General features: G+C 35.7%; 1 protein-coding gene across 1 annotated transcript in view; it reads right to left on the bottom strand.

Moving 5' to 3' along the window:
• The window catches only part of LOC129281574 (neurogenic locus notch homolog protein 1-like), a 35,062-nt gene that overhangs the window by 16,481 nt on the left and 1,259 nt on the right, over positions 1–17,322 (bottom strand). The window contains exons 4-11 of the mRNA XM_064113432.1: positions 16,683–16,796; positions 16,343–16,459; positions 16,011–16,124; positions 15,676–15,789; positions 12,063–12,179; positions 11,731–11,844; positions 8,466–8,579; positions 8,132–8,248 (exon numbers count right to left, since the gene is read on the bottom strand). Of these exons, the coding sequence (XP_063969502.1) occupies positions 8,132–8,248; positions 8,466–8,579; positions 11,731–11,844; positions 12,063–12,179; positions 15,676–15,789; positions 16,011–16,124; positions 16,343–16,459; positions 16,683–16,796 (921 nt within the window). The remainder of the gene's footprint in view (positions 1–8,131; positions 8,249–8,465; positions 8,580–11,730; positions 11,845–12,062; positions 12,180–15,675; positions 15,790–16,010; positions 16,125–16,342; positions 16,460–16,682; positions 16,797–17,322) is intronic.

Below are 17,322 nucleotides of genomic sequence, written 5' to 3' on the forward strand. Positions count from 1 at the left end.
CAGATATATGTTGACCAATTATTTCTTAACACGTATGTCTTTTTTATCAAACATGGACGGTTAGAGCGATATTTATTAGATTGTTCTTTGGTTTTTGTCTCACCTGCATAGCAGAGTGAGACTATAGGCGCCGCTTTTCCGACGGCGGCGGCGGCGGCGACGGCGGCGTCAACACCAAATCTTAACCTGAGGTTAAGTTTTTGAAATGACAGCATAACTTAGAAAGTATATGGACCTAGTTCATGAAACTTGGCCATAAGGTTAATCAAGTATTACTGAACATCCTGCCTGAGTTTCATGTCACATGACCAAGGTCAAAGGTCATTTAGGGTCAATGAACTTAGACCATGTTGGGGGAATCAACATCAAAATCTTAACCTAAGGTTAAGTTTTTGAAATGTCATCATAACTTAGAAAATATATGGACCTAGTTCATGAAACTTATACATAAGGTTAATCAAGTATCACTGAACATCCTGCATGAGTTTCACGTCACATGACCAAGGTCAAAGGTCATTTAGGGTCAATGAACTTTGGCCGAATTGGGGGTATCTGTTGAATTACCATCATAACTTTGAAAGTTTATGGATCTGATTCATGAAACTTGGACATAATAGTAATCAAGTATTACTGAACATCCTGTGCAAGTTTCAGGTCACATGATCAAGGTCAAAGGTCATTTAGGGTCAATGAACTTTGGCCAAATTGGGGTATTTGTTGAATTACAGCCATAAATTTGAAAGTGTGTTGGTCTAGTTCATAAAACTTGGACATAATAGTAATCAAGTATCACTGAACATCCTGTGCGAGTTTCAGGTCACATGATCAAGGTCAAAGGTCATTTAGGGTCAATGAACTTTGGCCAAATTGGGGTATTTGTTGAATTACAGCCATAAATTTGAAAGTGTGTTGGTCTAGTTCATAAAACGTGGAAATAAGAGTAACCAAGTATCACTGAACATCTTGTGCGAGTTATAGTAGTTTTCAAAATCAGCACTGCTGCTATATTGAATCGCGTGATGCAGGTGAGACGGCCAGAGGCATTCCACTTGTTATTCAATCATGTCCGTATCGGTGCGGATTAATATGTGCATACGTGTACATTCAGTGTGTGTCAATATAAATGTGTTTGAAATGTAGTGCGTGATTGTGCATCATAACATTTAGCAATCTTCATCCATATAATTGAGGCAAGTGCATAATTTATTTCCCCCCCTTTAATTTGGGGTGCTATGCCTATGGCGACCACAATTCTACCCCATTTCATTTGTCTGCCAACTATTACACGGACGAATTCTGGGCCGCAGTTGCCTCGGTAAGTCAAAATCAAACACAAAATCAGATTTTGTATAGAGTCTATATCTAGAACTAAGTTAGATCCTCTAGAGTCTAGGCTCTAATAATCTAAAAAAGGCCAAAACATTTGCTCACTCACAGGCACAGCTTAAAAAAAAACAATTTTGCCTTTTTTTATCACTATGTCTGGCCACCGAACTTTTTAGACTCGCAAGCCAACCCCCCCCCCCCCTGAAAACTAAAAGAAAAAAATCCCTCACACTACAGAGAACAATATTGGTGTTTGTCACCCCCCCCCCCAAAAAAAAACATACCGGTACCGGTACCCAAGGCAGCCAAGGCCAAACTGAGTGTGAACAGACGACACCCATTCCATGCTTCTCGAGACTCGACTGTAATCTGTATTTTTGTCGCCCACAACAACCCAAGCCACAAAAATAAAGGCTCACTCTCACACAACTGTTCACATATCACACTGACTTAATTCGGTAATTAAAGACTAAGGTCCAAAAGACAGATGCAACTCAAGTCTCAAGTCGCAACGCCGCTCATCCGAGCTCCACCCCATACACTCCAACACAAGGTACCACTGCCGTGTACTAAGCCGAAGCTCCGGGATAGCGGCCACTCAGCATCTCGATGATGCCTCCACCATATCCCCGGGCAAAATGCAAGTTTAACTCGTAGAAAACGATGGAAATATGACATTTATTTTCAATCACATTCTTTCAGAAGTGATTTATTTTATTACTTTATCAAATGATGTAATAATTGAATGAATACGATAATTAGAAAGTACTTACATCTCCGATTCAAATTTTAGGTAAATTCTGTCACCAACAAAATTTTCTCGCAGACGACGTGTGTGAAGAAAAAAAACCGGCCCACGTACGTGCAGTCGCCGCTGGCTAACGTCAGCTTAATGGACGACGCCATATTGCCAGATTCAGGCAGATTTGGCCCGCGCCCTCACCGGCTAACGCTCGAACGCCATTCACCCATACACTAATTCCCCTTGACTACCGTTGTTAAAAACCTCTGTCAAATCTTTTCCAGCATTTCTATGAATTAGCGATTTATGTTTTTCCGTTTATCAAATGTCCTTCATTATACAAATATTTTTTTCATATTTATAACATTTTTATTTTAATCACAATTTCAGTCCAAACGCGGGTCAGTTTTTGTTAACCCACGTTGTTTGTGCATGCCCACGTATAGCCTTACGCGTATTGAAAGGAATGATGTTGGGTCGAAAAACAGAATTGTTATTGTTTGTTCCTTGTTTGTTGGGGATGAAACTATGATGGCGACCAGTCACGTTTGACTGTACCGCCAAATAGTTAAGATTAATTAATTAAGGTCAAGGTGAGATAAGAGAAATGAGCAAGGGGCATTGTGGTGGGGGGGGGGGAGGGACAGAGAGAGAGAGGGGGGGGGGTTACGAGGGCCGAGTGGGGAAAACAGTTTCATCATGCAGTACAGGGCGTCGATGAACACTTTTATTTTTTTCTCCAAAATATGGAAAGTGACAGAATAATCAGAAAAAGGTTGATTGGTTCTGATTTTGAAAAAAAAAAAGAATTTATCAAGATTGTTGTTATTCTTCATGGTTGTAGAATTTAATTTAGTTTCTCTGATAAGTATAATTCTTTCAAACAACTCAAATTTTTATTAATCGTATTTCATTTATTTCACTCTTTTCTTTCGCCTCGTTTTTTTTTCTTCCAAAAAATCAGGGAGCTGAAAAATATGAGAGCTAGAACCTAAAGATATGGGGTAGCTATGACGTTGGAGGGGGCGCAGCCTCATGCACTTGCAGATCCAAATCAATTTTCATAGGGGACACTTAGAGTAGCCCCTATTTCTTTAATATTATTTTTACAAGCAAAAAGAAGTCAATGAAGACATCAGGCCACCGACAGCTGCCTCGTCAAAGGGGGGGGGGGGGCGGTCGATTATTTTGAGTATTTTTTTTCATTTTGTCCTCAATAGGGGGGGGGGGGTCAATTAATTCTATATACACTTCTATTGTCTTTATATATGGGGGGGGGGGGTCTGCTACTGAGCATGTTTTTAAAAGGGCTTAATAAGGGGCTTAATACAACAGAAATTGTACGATTTAACACAATAAAATGTATCATCGAGGTTAATACTAAATTAATACATAATTAATAATTGTTTTAACTGAAATTGAAAATAATAAAGGCACCCATAGATCTTAACATCTCATAAATACAGGCCTAAACCTGTATTGGAAGTTGAACAGGCATAAAGTATAAATGTTTAGCTATAGCTGATGCTTTGATCCCGCAACCAAATAATGTTATCATAAACTAGTAGATGTTATATCAGTCATGTCAGCGGCGTAACAAGTGAAAATAATTGAGGGTACTACGATATGGCGTATCGATCAGGCAAAATTTATAAAATATATAGTTGCAAGCAAGCGACATAAGCATAATTTTTACTTTTGGTTACAAAAATCCAATTGAACAATTTCGCAAGATTCTCTTATACCTTTTCCTTTTTTTTTCTTGTTCGTGAATTGGGGGCATGCAGACCCCCCCCCCCCCCCCATACAGCACCACTCTTTGTTGTCACTGTCTAAAATTTGATTTAAACTTTGAGAATTTGAATTTCTTATCTAAGTAATCCAAAGGGATAAGACAAAAATATTTGCAGATTACTTATTTCAAAGTATTTTTATACCTATAACTCCCCAACTCTGCTCTAGCTGCACTGCACGTTGCCTAACGGCCTTCCACCAAAGGGCCAGGCCGACTCGCCCCGTGAGCAAGTGACCGCGTTCGCGTAAGTTCACCCGAAGCCATGACTAAATTCTGACCATAAACATCACCTAACTAATCACTCTCTGACAATATTTCAAAGTATCTTTTATTACAGTCGATCCTTCGGGCCATTAAACGATAATATTTCCAATGTTATCATGACAAACAATTTTAATGAGATAGTGGCATTGTAGAAAAAACAAATTTATAAGCACGAAATGGCACCAGATAAATCATCAAACATACAGCGCAGCGTTCGGGACTGGTGAGTGGTACGGCTCGCTTGGAGTTTTCGCCCCGACGAATTCGGCGAAAACGCTACCATTGCGCCGTGCGAATGTTCAATCTGCGGCTCTCAATCAGAGACTTGAATGTCTCTTTTTGCATTATCGAAAATGTATCATAGACTTTGTTTGATTTGTTTACAAGTAAGTTGCATATCCGTCGTGATAATTAGGAAAATCCATGATGTCTTCTTCTAATTCTGTAAAAATTACCTCTTCAAAGTGCCTGTGTCAGAAAATTGCCGGAAATCGTAAAAACTTGCCTAAAATGTCTCTTTTTGAAAGTTCATCCATGGTCTGGAAAAAAATGTTATAATTTATGTAGACGTATACCGTAAACAAATACATCCTCGATCACTGAAATGAAGTGTTTGCTAAGCTTTTATATCTCAGACCGCGTTACCATGGCAACTTGGGAAAACCTTTATTTTTTAGTAATAAAATTCTGGTTTTAAGGGTCATTTTAGAGACATAAAACTAACCATATTTTGAAGTATTGGGTTTAAATTTCACATAAAACTGAATTATCTATGTTTATACTTTCGTATATGAATATTCATATTTCTTATAGAATCTTAGTTTTTGATTGGTCAATGTTTCAGTCATGGATAATAACTGAGCGTTAAAAAATCTGAAAATGCGCATTTTATCGGCAACCAACAAGCAAGATGGCGGAACACATTAAGTTGGCGCTATGCACGTACGTGGGCCGTGAGCTGCATATCAGGCTCGTTCACGAACTATTTTTCAGATATTTATTTTTATTTACGATAACAATTTGTCATAGCTTTTATGAAACGGATATTTGCAACTATGACAAGTTGCAATTGCAATAACAAGATTTGCCATAGATATGGGAGATGTTACAGTTGCAAGTCAAAAGTTTTATGAAACGGGCCCCAGATGTAAACTACAAGACTGTAAAGTAACATTTTCAAAAAAATAATTGCTTATATTTATCATTTATGGAAACAATCATATGAAATTTGCCCTAATTTTTTGTGTATGTTTATACGTTAAACTTAATTTATAAAGCTAGAAGAATGCTAATTTTTGGTGAACATATAGATTTTTACATTTATAACAAAAATCTAAAAGAAAAATGGCGAAAAATTATTAATTTCTTATGTATCTTGTTTTTTTTTTATTTTTATGTATTTTTTCAAACCTTTGTTTTTTGTTTTTTCAATGAACTTTGTCGGGGACATATTTGCGATCATGAATAGCCAAAAAAAAATAAACCCATCTAAACTAACAAAAGTAAAACTAATCAGACATTTATGATTTTTGGTTTAAAAACACAATTTGCTTTGACTTTGTACACGAAATCATGTTTTTGAGCAATTTTGGGACCGACATGCGCTTATAAAATATTGCGTAATTTCAAAACCGCGTACCCAGGCATCGCACATTTGGTCTCAAAATATGCGCAAGACTTAAAAGTAAAAGGTCGGCGAGCTGCGCAGTCAAAAAAATTTGCACAGCGGTGTAGCGGTGAAATATCGAGGGGAGGGGTCAAATTGACCCCCTCGGTTTAATAAGGGTTAAGACAAGCAGGAAAAGAGAGAGATAGAGAGAGAGAGAGAAAGATTAAACGGAGAGAGGAGGAGGAGGGAGAGTGGAGATAAGAAAGACAAAAAAAATAATGGGTAATGAATTGCAGGGGTCAATTGCTGATAAGAAATCAATGAATTTAATGAAGAAGAAAAAAACAATAACAGACATACAAAATATGTAAAAGGAGTCTATATAGACACATACACAGGAAGGAGATTTTAGGAGTGAATGCAAAGTAAACATAAGACATAATTATCTAAAAAGAATATCTAATTGGTTTTAAACACTGAAGTTGCAAAGAAAATACTGCCGTTCTTTACCTGTTTCACAGTTTGTTCCAGTATGAGTGTTTGGACATTGACATGAGTATTGACCATCAGCGGAAGAGCATATCCCTCCATTTTGACAGGGTGATGAATCGCAGGGGTCAAACACTGATCAAATATAAAAATGAAATAATCAAGAAGGATAAATAATTATTAGATATACAAAATATGTAAGAGCAGTCTCTTGACACACATTCTTACTTTCTCTCACACACAGGAAGGATATTTGAGGAGTGCATACTAATGTAATATAAAACCTCTTTGGAAAGAGTGTCTACTTGGTTTTAAACTAGCACTGTAATTGCAAATATTCTGTCATTCTTTACCTGTTTCACCGCAGTTTGTTCCAGTATGCGTGTTTGGACATTGACATGAGTATTGACCATCAGCAGAAGAGCATATCCCTCCATTTTGACAGGGTGATGAACCGCAGGGGTCAAACACTGAAAAAAAAATCAATGAAAATAATCAAGAGAGACAAACAATTAACATGTTATTAATACAAACTATGTAAAATGAGTATCTAGACATGCAAAGCCACAATCCCTCACACGTAAGGACATTTGGCGATAGCATACAGAGATAATATAAAACATCTTTAGAAAGAGTGTCTAAATCTTTTGAGACAAACACTAAAATTGCAAAAAAGACATTGCCATTCTTTACCTGTTTCACAGTTTGTTCCAATATGAGTGTTTGGACATTGGCATGAGTATTGACCATCAGCAGAAGAGCATATTCCTCCGTTTTGACAGGGTGATGAATCGCAGGGGTCAAACACTGATAAAAAAGGACCCATAAAATTACATAAATAAGGAATATATTACTTAGGGATGTATAAAAGATCATCATATATCTTTAACCGTATCTTAGGTGGGCTCTTAGCTGGGCTATTTCAGACCAACATAATATGGGGGGGGGGTCAATATGACCCCCCTCAGATCTCAGCCGTTGATCGCGCGATCACCGCGAACATTTTTACGCGCGTAGAACCAGATGTAAACTACAAGACTGTAAAGTAACATTTTCAAAAAAATAATTGCTTATATTTATCATTTATGGAAACAATCATATGAAATTTGCCCTAATTTTTTGTGTATGTTTATACGTTAAACTTAATTTATAAAGCTAGAAGAATGCTAATTTTTGGTGAACATATAGATTTTTACATTTATAACAAAAATCTAAAAGAAAAATGGCGAAAAATTATTAATTTCTTATGTATCTTGTTTTTTTTAATTTTTATGTATTTTTTCAAACCTTTGTTTTTTGTTTTTTCAATGAACTTTGTCGGGGACATATTTGCGATCATGAATAGCCAAAAAAAAAATAAACCCATCTAAACTAACAAAAGTAAAACTAATCAGACATTTATGATTTTTGGTTTAAAAACACAATTTGCTTTGACTTTGTACACGAAATCATGTTTTTGAGCAATTTTGGGACCGACATGCGCTTATAAAATATTGCGTAAAAATTTGCACAGCGGTGTAGCGGTGAAATATCGAGGGGAGGGGTCAAATTGACCCCCTCGGTTTAATAAGGGTTAAGACAAGCAGGAAAAGAGAGAGATAGAGAGAGAGAGAGAAAGATTAAACGGAGAGAGGAGGAGGAGGGAGAGTGGAGATAAGAAAGACAAAAAAAATAATGGGTAATGAATTGCAGGGGTCAATTGCTGATAAGAAATCAATGAATTTAATGAAGAAGAAAAAAACAATAACAGACATACAAAATATGTAAAAGGAGTCTATATAGACACATACACAGGAAGGAGATTTGAGGAGTGAATGGAAAGTAAACATAAGAAATAATTATCTAAAAAGAATATCTATTTGGTTTTAAACTAGCACTGTAATTGCAAAGATTCTGTCATTCTTACCTGTTTCACCGCAGTTTGTTCCAATATGAGTGTTTGGACATTGGCATGAGTATTGACCATCAGCAGGAGAGCAAATTCCTCCATTCTGACAGGGTGATGAATCGCAGGGGTCAAACACTGATCAGATACCAATGAAAATGATCAAGAAGGACAAATCATTAACGGATATACAAAATATGTGAAAGGAGTCTCTTGACACATACAGCCGTTCTCTCTCACACACAGGCGAGAGATTTTGCGATAGAATAGATAGATAATATAAAACATCTTTAGAAAGAGTTTGTAATTGGTTTTAAATTAGCACTGAAATGGCAAAAATACTGTCATTTTTTACCTGTTTCACAGTTTGTTCCAGTATGAGTGTTTGGACATTGGCATGAGTATTGACCATCAGCAGAAGAGCATATTCCTCCATTTTGACAGGGTGATGAATCGCAGGGGTCAAACACTGATCAGATACCAATGAAAATGATCAAGAAGGACAAATCATTAACAGATAATGTAAAAGGAGTCTCTAGACCACACTCTCTCTTACACAGGGAGGAGATTTGACAATTTCATACAAGGATAACATAAAACATCCTTAGAAAGAGTAGAAAGAGTGTGTAATTGGTTTTAAATTAGCACTGAAATTGCAAAAATACTGTCATTTTTTACCTGTATCACAGTTTGTTCCAGTATGAGTGCTCGGACATTCACATGAGTATTGACCATCAGCAGAAGAGCATATTCCTCCATTTTGACAGGGTGATGAATCGCAGGGGTCAAACACTGATCAGATACCAATGAAAATGATCAAGAAGGACAAATCATTAACAGATAATGTAAAAGGAGTCTCTAGACCACACTCTCTCTTACACAGGGAGGAGATTTGACAATATCATACAAGGATAACATAAAACATCCTTAGAAAGAGTAGAAAGAGTGTGTAATTGGTTTTAAATTAGCACTGAAATTGCAAAAATAGTGTCATTTTTTACCTGTATCACAGTTTGTTCCAGTATGAGTGCTCGGACATTCACATGAGTATTGACCATCAGCAGAAGAGCATATTCCTCCATTTTGACAAGGTGATGATTCGCAGGGGTCAAACACTGATTTAAGATACCAATAAAATAATCAAGAAGGATTAATCATTAACGGATATACAAAATATGTGAAAGGAGTCTCTTGACACATACAGCCATTCTCTCTCACACACAGGCAAGAGATTTTGCGATAGAATAGATAGATAATATAAAACATCTTTAGAAAGAGTATGTAATTGGTTATAAATTAGCACTGAAATGGCAAAAATACTGTCATCTTTTACCTGTTTCACAGTTTGTTCCAGTATGAGTGTTTGGACATTGGCATGAGTATTGACCATCAGCGGTAGAGCATAGTCCTCCATTTTGACAGGGTAATGAATCGCAGGGGTCAAACACTGATCAAATATAAAAGTGAAATAATCAAGAAGGATAAATCATTATTAGATATACAAAATATGTATGAGAAGTCTCTTGACACACATTCTTACTTTCTCTCACACACAGGAAGGAGATTTGAGGAGTGCATACTAATGTAATATAAAACCTCTTTGGAAAGAGTGTCTACTTGGTTTTAAACTAGCACTGTAATTGCAAAGATTCTGTCATTCTTTATCTGTTTCACCGCAGTTTGTTCCAATATGAGTGTTTGAACATTGGCATGAGTATTGACCATCAGCAGGAGAGCATATTCCTCCATTCTGACAGGGTGATGAATCGCAGGGGTCAAACACTGATCAGATACCAATGAAAATGATCAAGAAGGACAAATCATTAACGGATATACAAAATATGTGAAAGGAGTCTCTTGACACATACAGCCGTTCTCTCTCACACACAGGCGAGAGATTTTGCGATAGAATAGATAGATAATATAAAACATCTTTAGAAAGAGTTTGTAATTGGTTTTAAATTAGCACTGAAATGGCAAAAATACTGTCATCTTTTACCTGTTTCACAGTTTGTTCCAGTATGAGTGTTTGGACATTGGCATGAGTATTGACCATCAGCAGAAGAGCATATTCCTCCATTTTGACAGGGTGATGAATCGCAGGGGTCAAACACTGATCAGATACCAATGAAAATGATCAAGAAGGACAAATCATTAACAGATAATGTAAAAGGAGTCTCTAGACCACACTCTCTCTTACACAGGGAGGAGATTTGACAATATCATACAAGGATAACATAAAACATCCTAAGAAAGAGTAGAAAGAGTGTGTAATTGGTTTTAAATTAGCACTGAAATTGCAAAAATACTGTCATTTTTTACCTGTATCACAGTTTGTTCCAGTATGAGTGCTCGGACATTCACATGAGTATTGACCATCAGCAGAAGAGCATATTCCTCCATTTTGACAGGGTGATGAATCGCAGGGGTCAAACACTGATAAAAAAGGACCCATAAAATTACATAAATAAGGAATATATTACTTAGGGATGTATAAAAGATCATCATATATCTTTAACCGTATCTTAGGTGGGCTCTTAGCTGGGCTATTTCAGACCAACATAATATGGGGGGGGGGGGTCAATATGACCCCCCTCAGATCTCAGCCGTTGATCGCGCGATCACCGCGAAAATTTTTACGCGCGTAGAACCAGATGTAAACTACAAGACTGTATAGTAACATTATCAAAAAAATAATTGCTTATATTTATCATTTATGGAAATGATCATATGAAATTTGCCCTAATTTTTGGTGTATGTTTATACGTTTAACTCAATTTATAAGGCTAGTAGAATGCTAATTTTTGGTGAACATATAGATATTTACATTTATCACAAAAATCGAAAAGGAAAATGGCGAAAAATTATTAATTTCTTATGTATCTTGTTTTTTTTATTCTTATGTATTTTTTTAAACCTTTTTTTTAATTGTTTTTTCAATAAACTTTGTTGGGGACATCCTTGCTATAATGAATAGCAAAAAAAAATTAATCCATCTAAACTAACAAAAGTAAAACTAATCAGACATTTATGATTTTTGGTTTAAAAACACAATTTGCTTTGACTTTGTACACGAAATCATGTTTTTGAGCAATTTTGGGACCGACATGCGCTTATAAAATATTGCGTAATTTCAAAACCGCGTACCCAGGCATCGCAAATTTGGTCTCAAAATATGCGCAAGACTTAAAAGTAAAAGGTCGGCGAGCTGCGTAGTCAAAAAAATTTGCACGGCAGTGTAGCGGTGAAATATCGAGGGGAGGGGTCAAATTGACCCCCACGGTTTAATAAGGGTTAAGAGAAGCAGGAAAAGAGAGAAAGAGAAAGAAAGATTAGATGAAGAGAGGAGGAGAAAGGAGAGTGCAGATATGAAAGAAGAAAAATAAAATAATGGGTAATGAATCGCAGGGGTCAATTGCTGATAAGAAATCAATGAATTTAATGAAGAAGAAAAAATCAATAACAGACATACAAAATATGTAAAAGGAGTCTCTAGACACATACACAGGAAGGAGATTTTAGGAGTGAATGCAGAGTAAACATAAGACATAATTATCTAAAAAGAATATCTAATTGGTTTTAAACACTGTAGTTGCAAAAAAAATACTGCCGTTCTTTACCTGTTTCACAGTTTGTTCCAGTATGAGTGTTTGGACATTGACATGAGTATTGACCATCAGCGGAAGAGCATATCCCTCCATTTTGACAGGGTGATGAATCGCAGGGGTCAAACACTGTTCAAATATAAAAATGAAATAATCAAGAAGGATAAATAATTATTAGATATACAAAATATGTAAGAGCAGTCTCTTGACACACATTCTTACTTTCTCTCACACACAGGAAGGAGATTTGAGGAGTGCATACTAATGTAATATAAAACCTCTTTGGAAAGAGTGTCTACTTGGTTTTAAACTAGCACTGTAATTGCAAATATTCTGTCATTCTTTACCTGTTTCACCGCAGTTTGTTCCAGTATGCGTGTTTGGACATTGACATGAGTATTGACCATCAGCAGAAGAGCATATCCCTCCATTTTGACAGGGTGATGAACCGCAGGGGTCAAACACTGAAAAAAAAAATCAATGAAAATAATCAAGAGAGACAAACAATTAACATGTTATTAATACAAACTATGTAAAATGAGTATCTAGACATGCGAAGCCACAATCCCTCACACGTAAGGACATTTGGCGATAGCATACAGAGATAATATAAAACATCTTTAGAAAGAGTGTCTAAATCTTTTGAGACAAACACTAAAATTGCAAAAAAGACATTGCCATTCTTTACCTGTTTCACAGTTTGTTCCAATATGAGTGTTTGGACATTGGCATGAGTATTGACCATCAGCAGAAGAGCATATTCCTCCGTTTTGACAGGGTGATGAATCGCAGGGGTCAAACACTGATAAAAAAGGACCCATAAAATTACATAAATAAGGAATATATTACTTAGGGATGTATAAAAGATCATCATATATCTTTAACCGTATCTTAGGTGGGCTCTTAGCTGGGCTATTTCAGACCAACATAATATGGGGGGGGGTCAATATGACCCCCCTCAGATCTCAGCCGTTGATCGCGCGATCACCGCGAAAATTTTTACGCGCGTAGAACCAGATGTAAACTACAAGACTGTAAAGTAACATTTTCAAAAAAATAATTGCTTATATTTATCATTTATGGAAACAATCATATGAAATTTGCCTTAATTTTTTGTGTATGTTTATACGTTAAACTTAATTTATAAAGCTAGAAGAATGCTAATTTTTGGTGAACATATAGATTTTTACATTTATAACAAAAATCTAAAAGAAAAATGGCGAAAAATTATTAATTTCTTATGTATCTTTTTTTTTTTAATTTTTATGTATTTTTTCAAACCTTTGTTTTTTGTTTTTTCAATGAACTTTGTCGGGGACATATTTGCGATCATAAATAGCCAAAAAAAAAATAAACCCATCTAAACTAACAAAAGTAAAACTAATCAGACATTTATGATTTTTGGTTTAAAAACACAATTTGCTTTGACTTTGTACACGAAATCATGTTTTTGAGCAATTTTGGGACCGACATGCGCTTATAAAATATTGCGTAATTTCAAAACCGCGTACCCAGGCATCGCAAATTTGGTCTCAAAATATGCGCAAGACTTAAAAGTAAAAGGTCGGCGAGCTGCGTAGTCAAAAAAATTTGCACGGCAGTGTAGCGGTGAAATATCGAGGGGAGGGGTCAAATTGACCCCCACGGTTTAATAAGGGTTAAGAGAAGCAGGAAAAGAGAGAAAGAGAAAGAAAGATTAGATGAAGAGAGGAGGAGAAAGGAGAGTGCAGATATGAAAGAAGAAAAATAAAATAATGGGTAATGAATCGCAGGGGTCAATTGCTGATAAGAAATCAATGAATTTAATGAAGAAGAAAAAATCAATAACAGACATACAAAATATGTAAAAGGAGTCTCTAGACACATACACAGGAAGGAGATTTTAGGAGTGAATGCAGAGTAAACATAAGACATAATTATCTAAAAAGAATATCTAATTGGTTTTAAACACTGTAGTTGCAAAAAAAATACTGCCGTTCTTTACCTGTTTCACAGTTTGTTCCAGTATGAGTGTTTGGACATTGACATGAGTATTGACCATCAGCGGAAGAGCATATCCCTCCATTTTGACAGGGTGATGAATCGCAGGGGTCAAACACTGTTCAAATATAAAAATGAAATAATCAAGAAGGATAAATAATTATTAGATATACAAAATATGTAAGAGCAGTCTCTTGACACACATTCTTACTTTCTCTCACACACAGGAAGGAGATTTGAGGAGTGCATACTAATGTAATATAAAACCTCTTTGGAAAGAGTGTCTACTTGGTTTTAAACTAGCACTGTAATTGCAAATATTCTGTCATTCTTTACCTGTTTCACCGCAGTTTGTTCCAGTATGCGTGTTTGGACATTGACATGAGTATTGACCATCAGCAGAAGAGCATATCCCTCCATTTTGACAGGGTGATGAACCGCAGGGGTCAAACACTGAAAAAAAAAATCAATGAAAATAATCAAGAGAGACAAACAATTAACATGTTATTAATACAAACTATGTAAAATGAGTATCTAGACATGCGAAGCCACAATCCCTCACACGTAAGGACATTTGGCGATAGCATACAGAGATAATATAAAACATCTTTAGAAAGAGTGTCTAAATCTTTTGAGACAAACACTAAAATTGCAAAAAAGACATTGCCATTCTTTACCTGTTTCACAGTTTGTTCCAATATGAGTGTTTGGACATTGGCATGAGTATTGACCATCAGCAGAAGAGCATATTCCTCCGTTTTGACAGGGTGATGAATCGCAGGGGTCAAACACTGATAAAAAAGGACCCATAAAATTACATAAATAAGGAATATATTACTTAGGGATGTATAAAAGATCATCATATATCTTTAACCGTATCTTAGGTGGGCTCTTAGCTGGGCTATTTCAGACCAACATAATATGGGGGGGGGTCAATATGACCCCCCTCAGATCTCAGCCGTTGATCGCGCGATCACCGCGAAAATTTTTACGCGCGTAGAACCAGATGTAAACTACAAGACTGTAAAGTAACATTTTCAAAAAAATAATTGCTTATATTTATCATTTATGGAAACAATCATATGAAATTTGCCTTAATTTTTTGTGTATGTTTATACGTTAAACTTAATTTATAAAGCTAGAAGAATGCTAATTTTTGGTGAACATATAGATTTTTACATTTATAACAAAAATCTAAAAGAAAAATGGCGAAAAATTATTAATTTCTTATGTATCTTTTTTTTTTTAATTTTTATGTATTTTTTCAAACCTTTGTTTTTTGTTTTTTCAATGAACTTTGTCGGGGACATATTTGCGATCATAAATAGCCAAAAAAAAAATAAACCCATCTAAACTAACAAAAGTAAAACTAATCAGACATTTATGATTTTTGGTTTAAAAACACAATTTGCTTTGACTTTGTACACGAAATCATGTTTTTGAGCAATTTTGGGACCGACATGCGCTTATAAAATATTGCGTAATTTCAAAACCGCGTACCCAGGCATCGCACATTTGGTCTCAAAATATGCGCAAGACTTAAAAGTAAAAGGTCGGCGAGCTGCGCAGTCAAAAAAATTTGCACAGCGGTGTAGCGGTGAAATATCGAGGGGAGGGGTCAAATTGACCCCCTCGGTTTAATAAGGGTTAAGACAAGCAGGAAAAGAGAGAGATAGAGAGAGAGAGAGAAAGATTAAACGGAGAGAGGAGGAGGAGGGAGAGTGGAGATAAGAAAGACAAAAAAAATAATGGGTAATGAATTGCAGGGGTCAATTGCTGATAAGAAATCAATGAATTTAATGAAGAAGAAAAAAACAATAACAGACATACAAAATATGTAAAAGGAGTCTATATAGACACATACACAGGAAGGAGATTTGAGGAGTGAATGGAAAGTAAACATAAGACATAATTATCTAAAAAGAATATCTAATTGGTTTTAAACACTGAAGTTGCAAAGAAAATACTGCCGTTCTTTACCTGTTTCACAGTTTGTTCCAGTATGAGTGTTTGGACATTGACATGAGTATTGACCATCAGCGGAAGAGCATATCCCTCCATTTTGACAGGGTGATGAATCGCAGGGGTCAAACACTGATCAGATACCAATGAAAATGATCAAGAAGGACAAATCATTAACAGATAATGTAAAAGAGTCTCTAGACACACACACAACCACACTCTCTCTTACACAGGGAGGAGATTTGACAATATCATACAAGGATAACATAAAACATCTTTAGATAGAGTAGAAAGAGTGTGTATAATTGGTTTTAAATTAGCACTGAAATGGCAAAAATACTGTCATCTTTTACCTGTTTCACAGTTTGTTCCAGTATGAGTGTTTGGACATTGACATGAGTATTGACCATCAGCGGAAGAGCATATCCCTCCATTTTGACAGGGTGATGAATCGCAGGGGTCAAACACTGATCAAATATAAAAATGAAATAATCAAGAAGGATAAATAATTATTAGATATACAAAATATGTAAGAGCAGTCTCTTGACACACATTCTTACTTTCTCTCACACACAGGAAGGAGATTTGAGGAGTGCATACTAATGTAATATAAAACCTCTTTGGAAAGAGTGTCTACTTGGTTTTAAACTAGCACTGTAATTGCAAATATTCTGTCATTCTTTACCTGTTTCACCGCAGTTTGTTCCAGTATGCGTGTTTGGACATTGACATGAGTATTGACCATCAGCAGAAGAGCATATCCCTCCATTTTGACAGGGTGATGAACCGCAGGGGTCAAACACTGAAAAAAAAATCAATGAAAATAATCAAGAGAGACAAACAATTAACATGTTATTAATACAAACTATGTAAAATGAGTATCTAGACATGCAAAGCCACAATCCCTCACACGTAAGGACATTTGGCGATAGCATACAGAGATAATATAAAACATCTTTAGAAAGAGTGTCTAAATCTTTTGAGACAAACACTAAAATTGCAAAAAAGACATTGCCATTCTTTACCTGTTTCACAGTTTGTTCCAATATGAGTGTTTGGACATTGGCATGAGTATTGACCATCAGCAGAAGAGCATATTCCTCCGTTTTGACAGGGTGATGAATCGCAGGGGTCAAACACTGATAAAAAAGGACCCATAAAATTACATAAATAAGGAATATATTACTTAGGGATGTATAAAAGATCATCATATATCTTTAACCGTATCTTAGGTGGGCTCTTAGCTGGGCTATTTCAGACCAACATAATATGGGGGGGGGGGGGTCAATATGACCCCCCTCAGATCTCAGCCGTTGATCGCGCGATCACCGCGAACATTTTTACGCGCGTAGAACCAGATGTAAACTACAAGACTGTAAAGTAACATTTTCAAAAAAATAATTGCTTATATTTATCATTTATGGAAACAATCATATGAAATTTGCCCTAATTTTTTGTGTATGTTTATACGTTAAACTTAATTTATAAAGCTAGAAGAATGCTAATTTTTGGTGAACATATAGATTTTTACATTTATAACAAAAATCTAAAAGAAAAATGGCGAAAAATTATTAATTTCTTATGTATCTTGTTTTTTTTTATTTTTATGTATTTTTTCAAACCTTTGTTTTTTGTTTTTTCAATGAACTTTGTCGGGGACATATT

This window comes from Lytechinus pictus, chromosome 18, assembly GCF_037042905.1.
Source record: "Lytechinus pictus isolate F3 Inbred chromosome 18, Lp3.0, whole genome shotgun sequence".
NCBI classification, from domain to species: domain Eukaryota; kingdom Metazoa; phylum Echinodermata; class Echinoidea; order Temnopleuroida; family Toxopneustidae; genus Lytechinus; species Lytechinus pictus.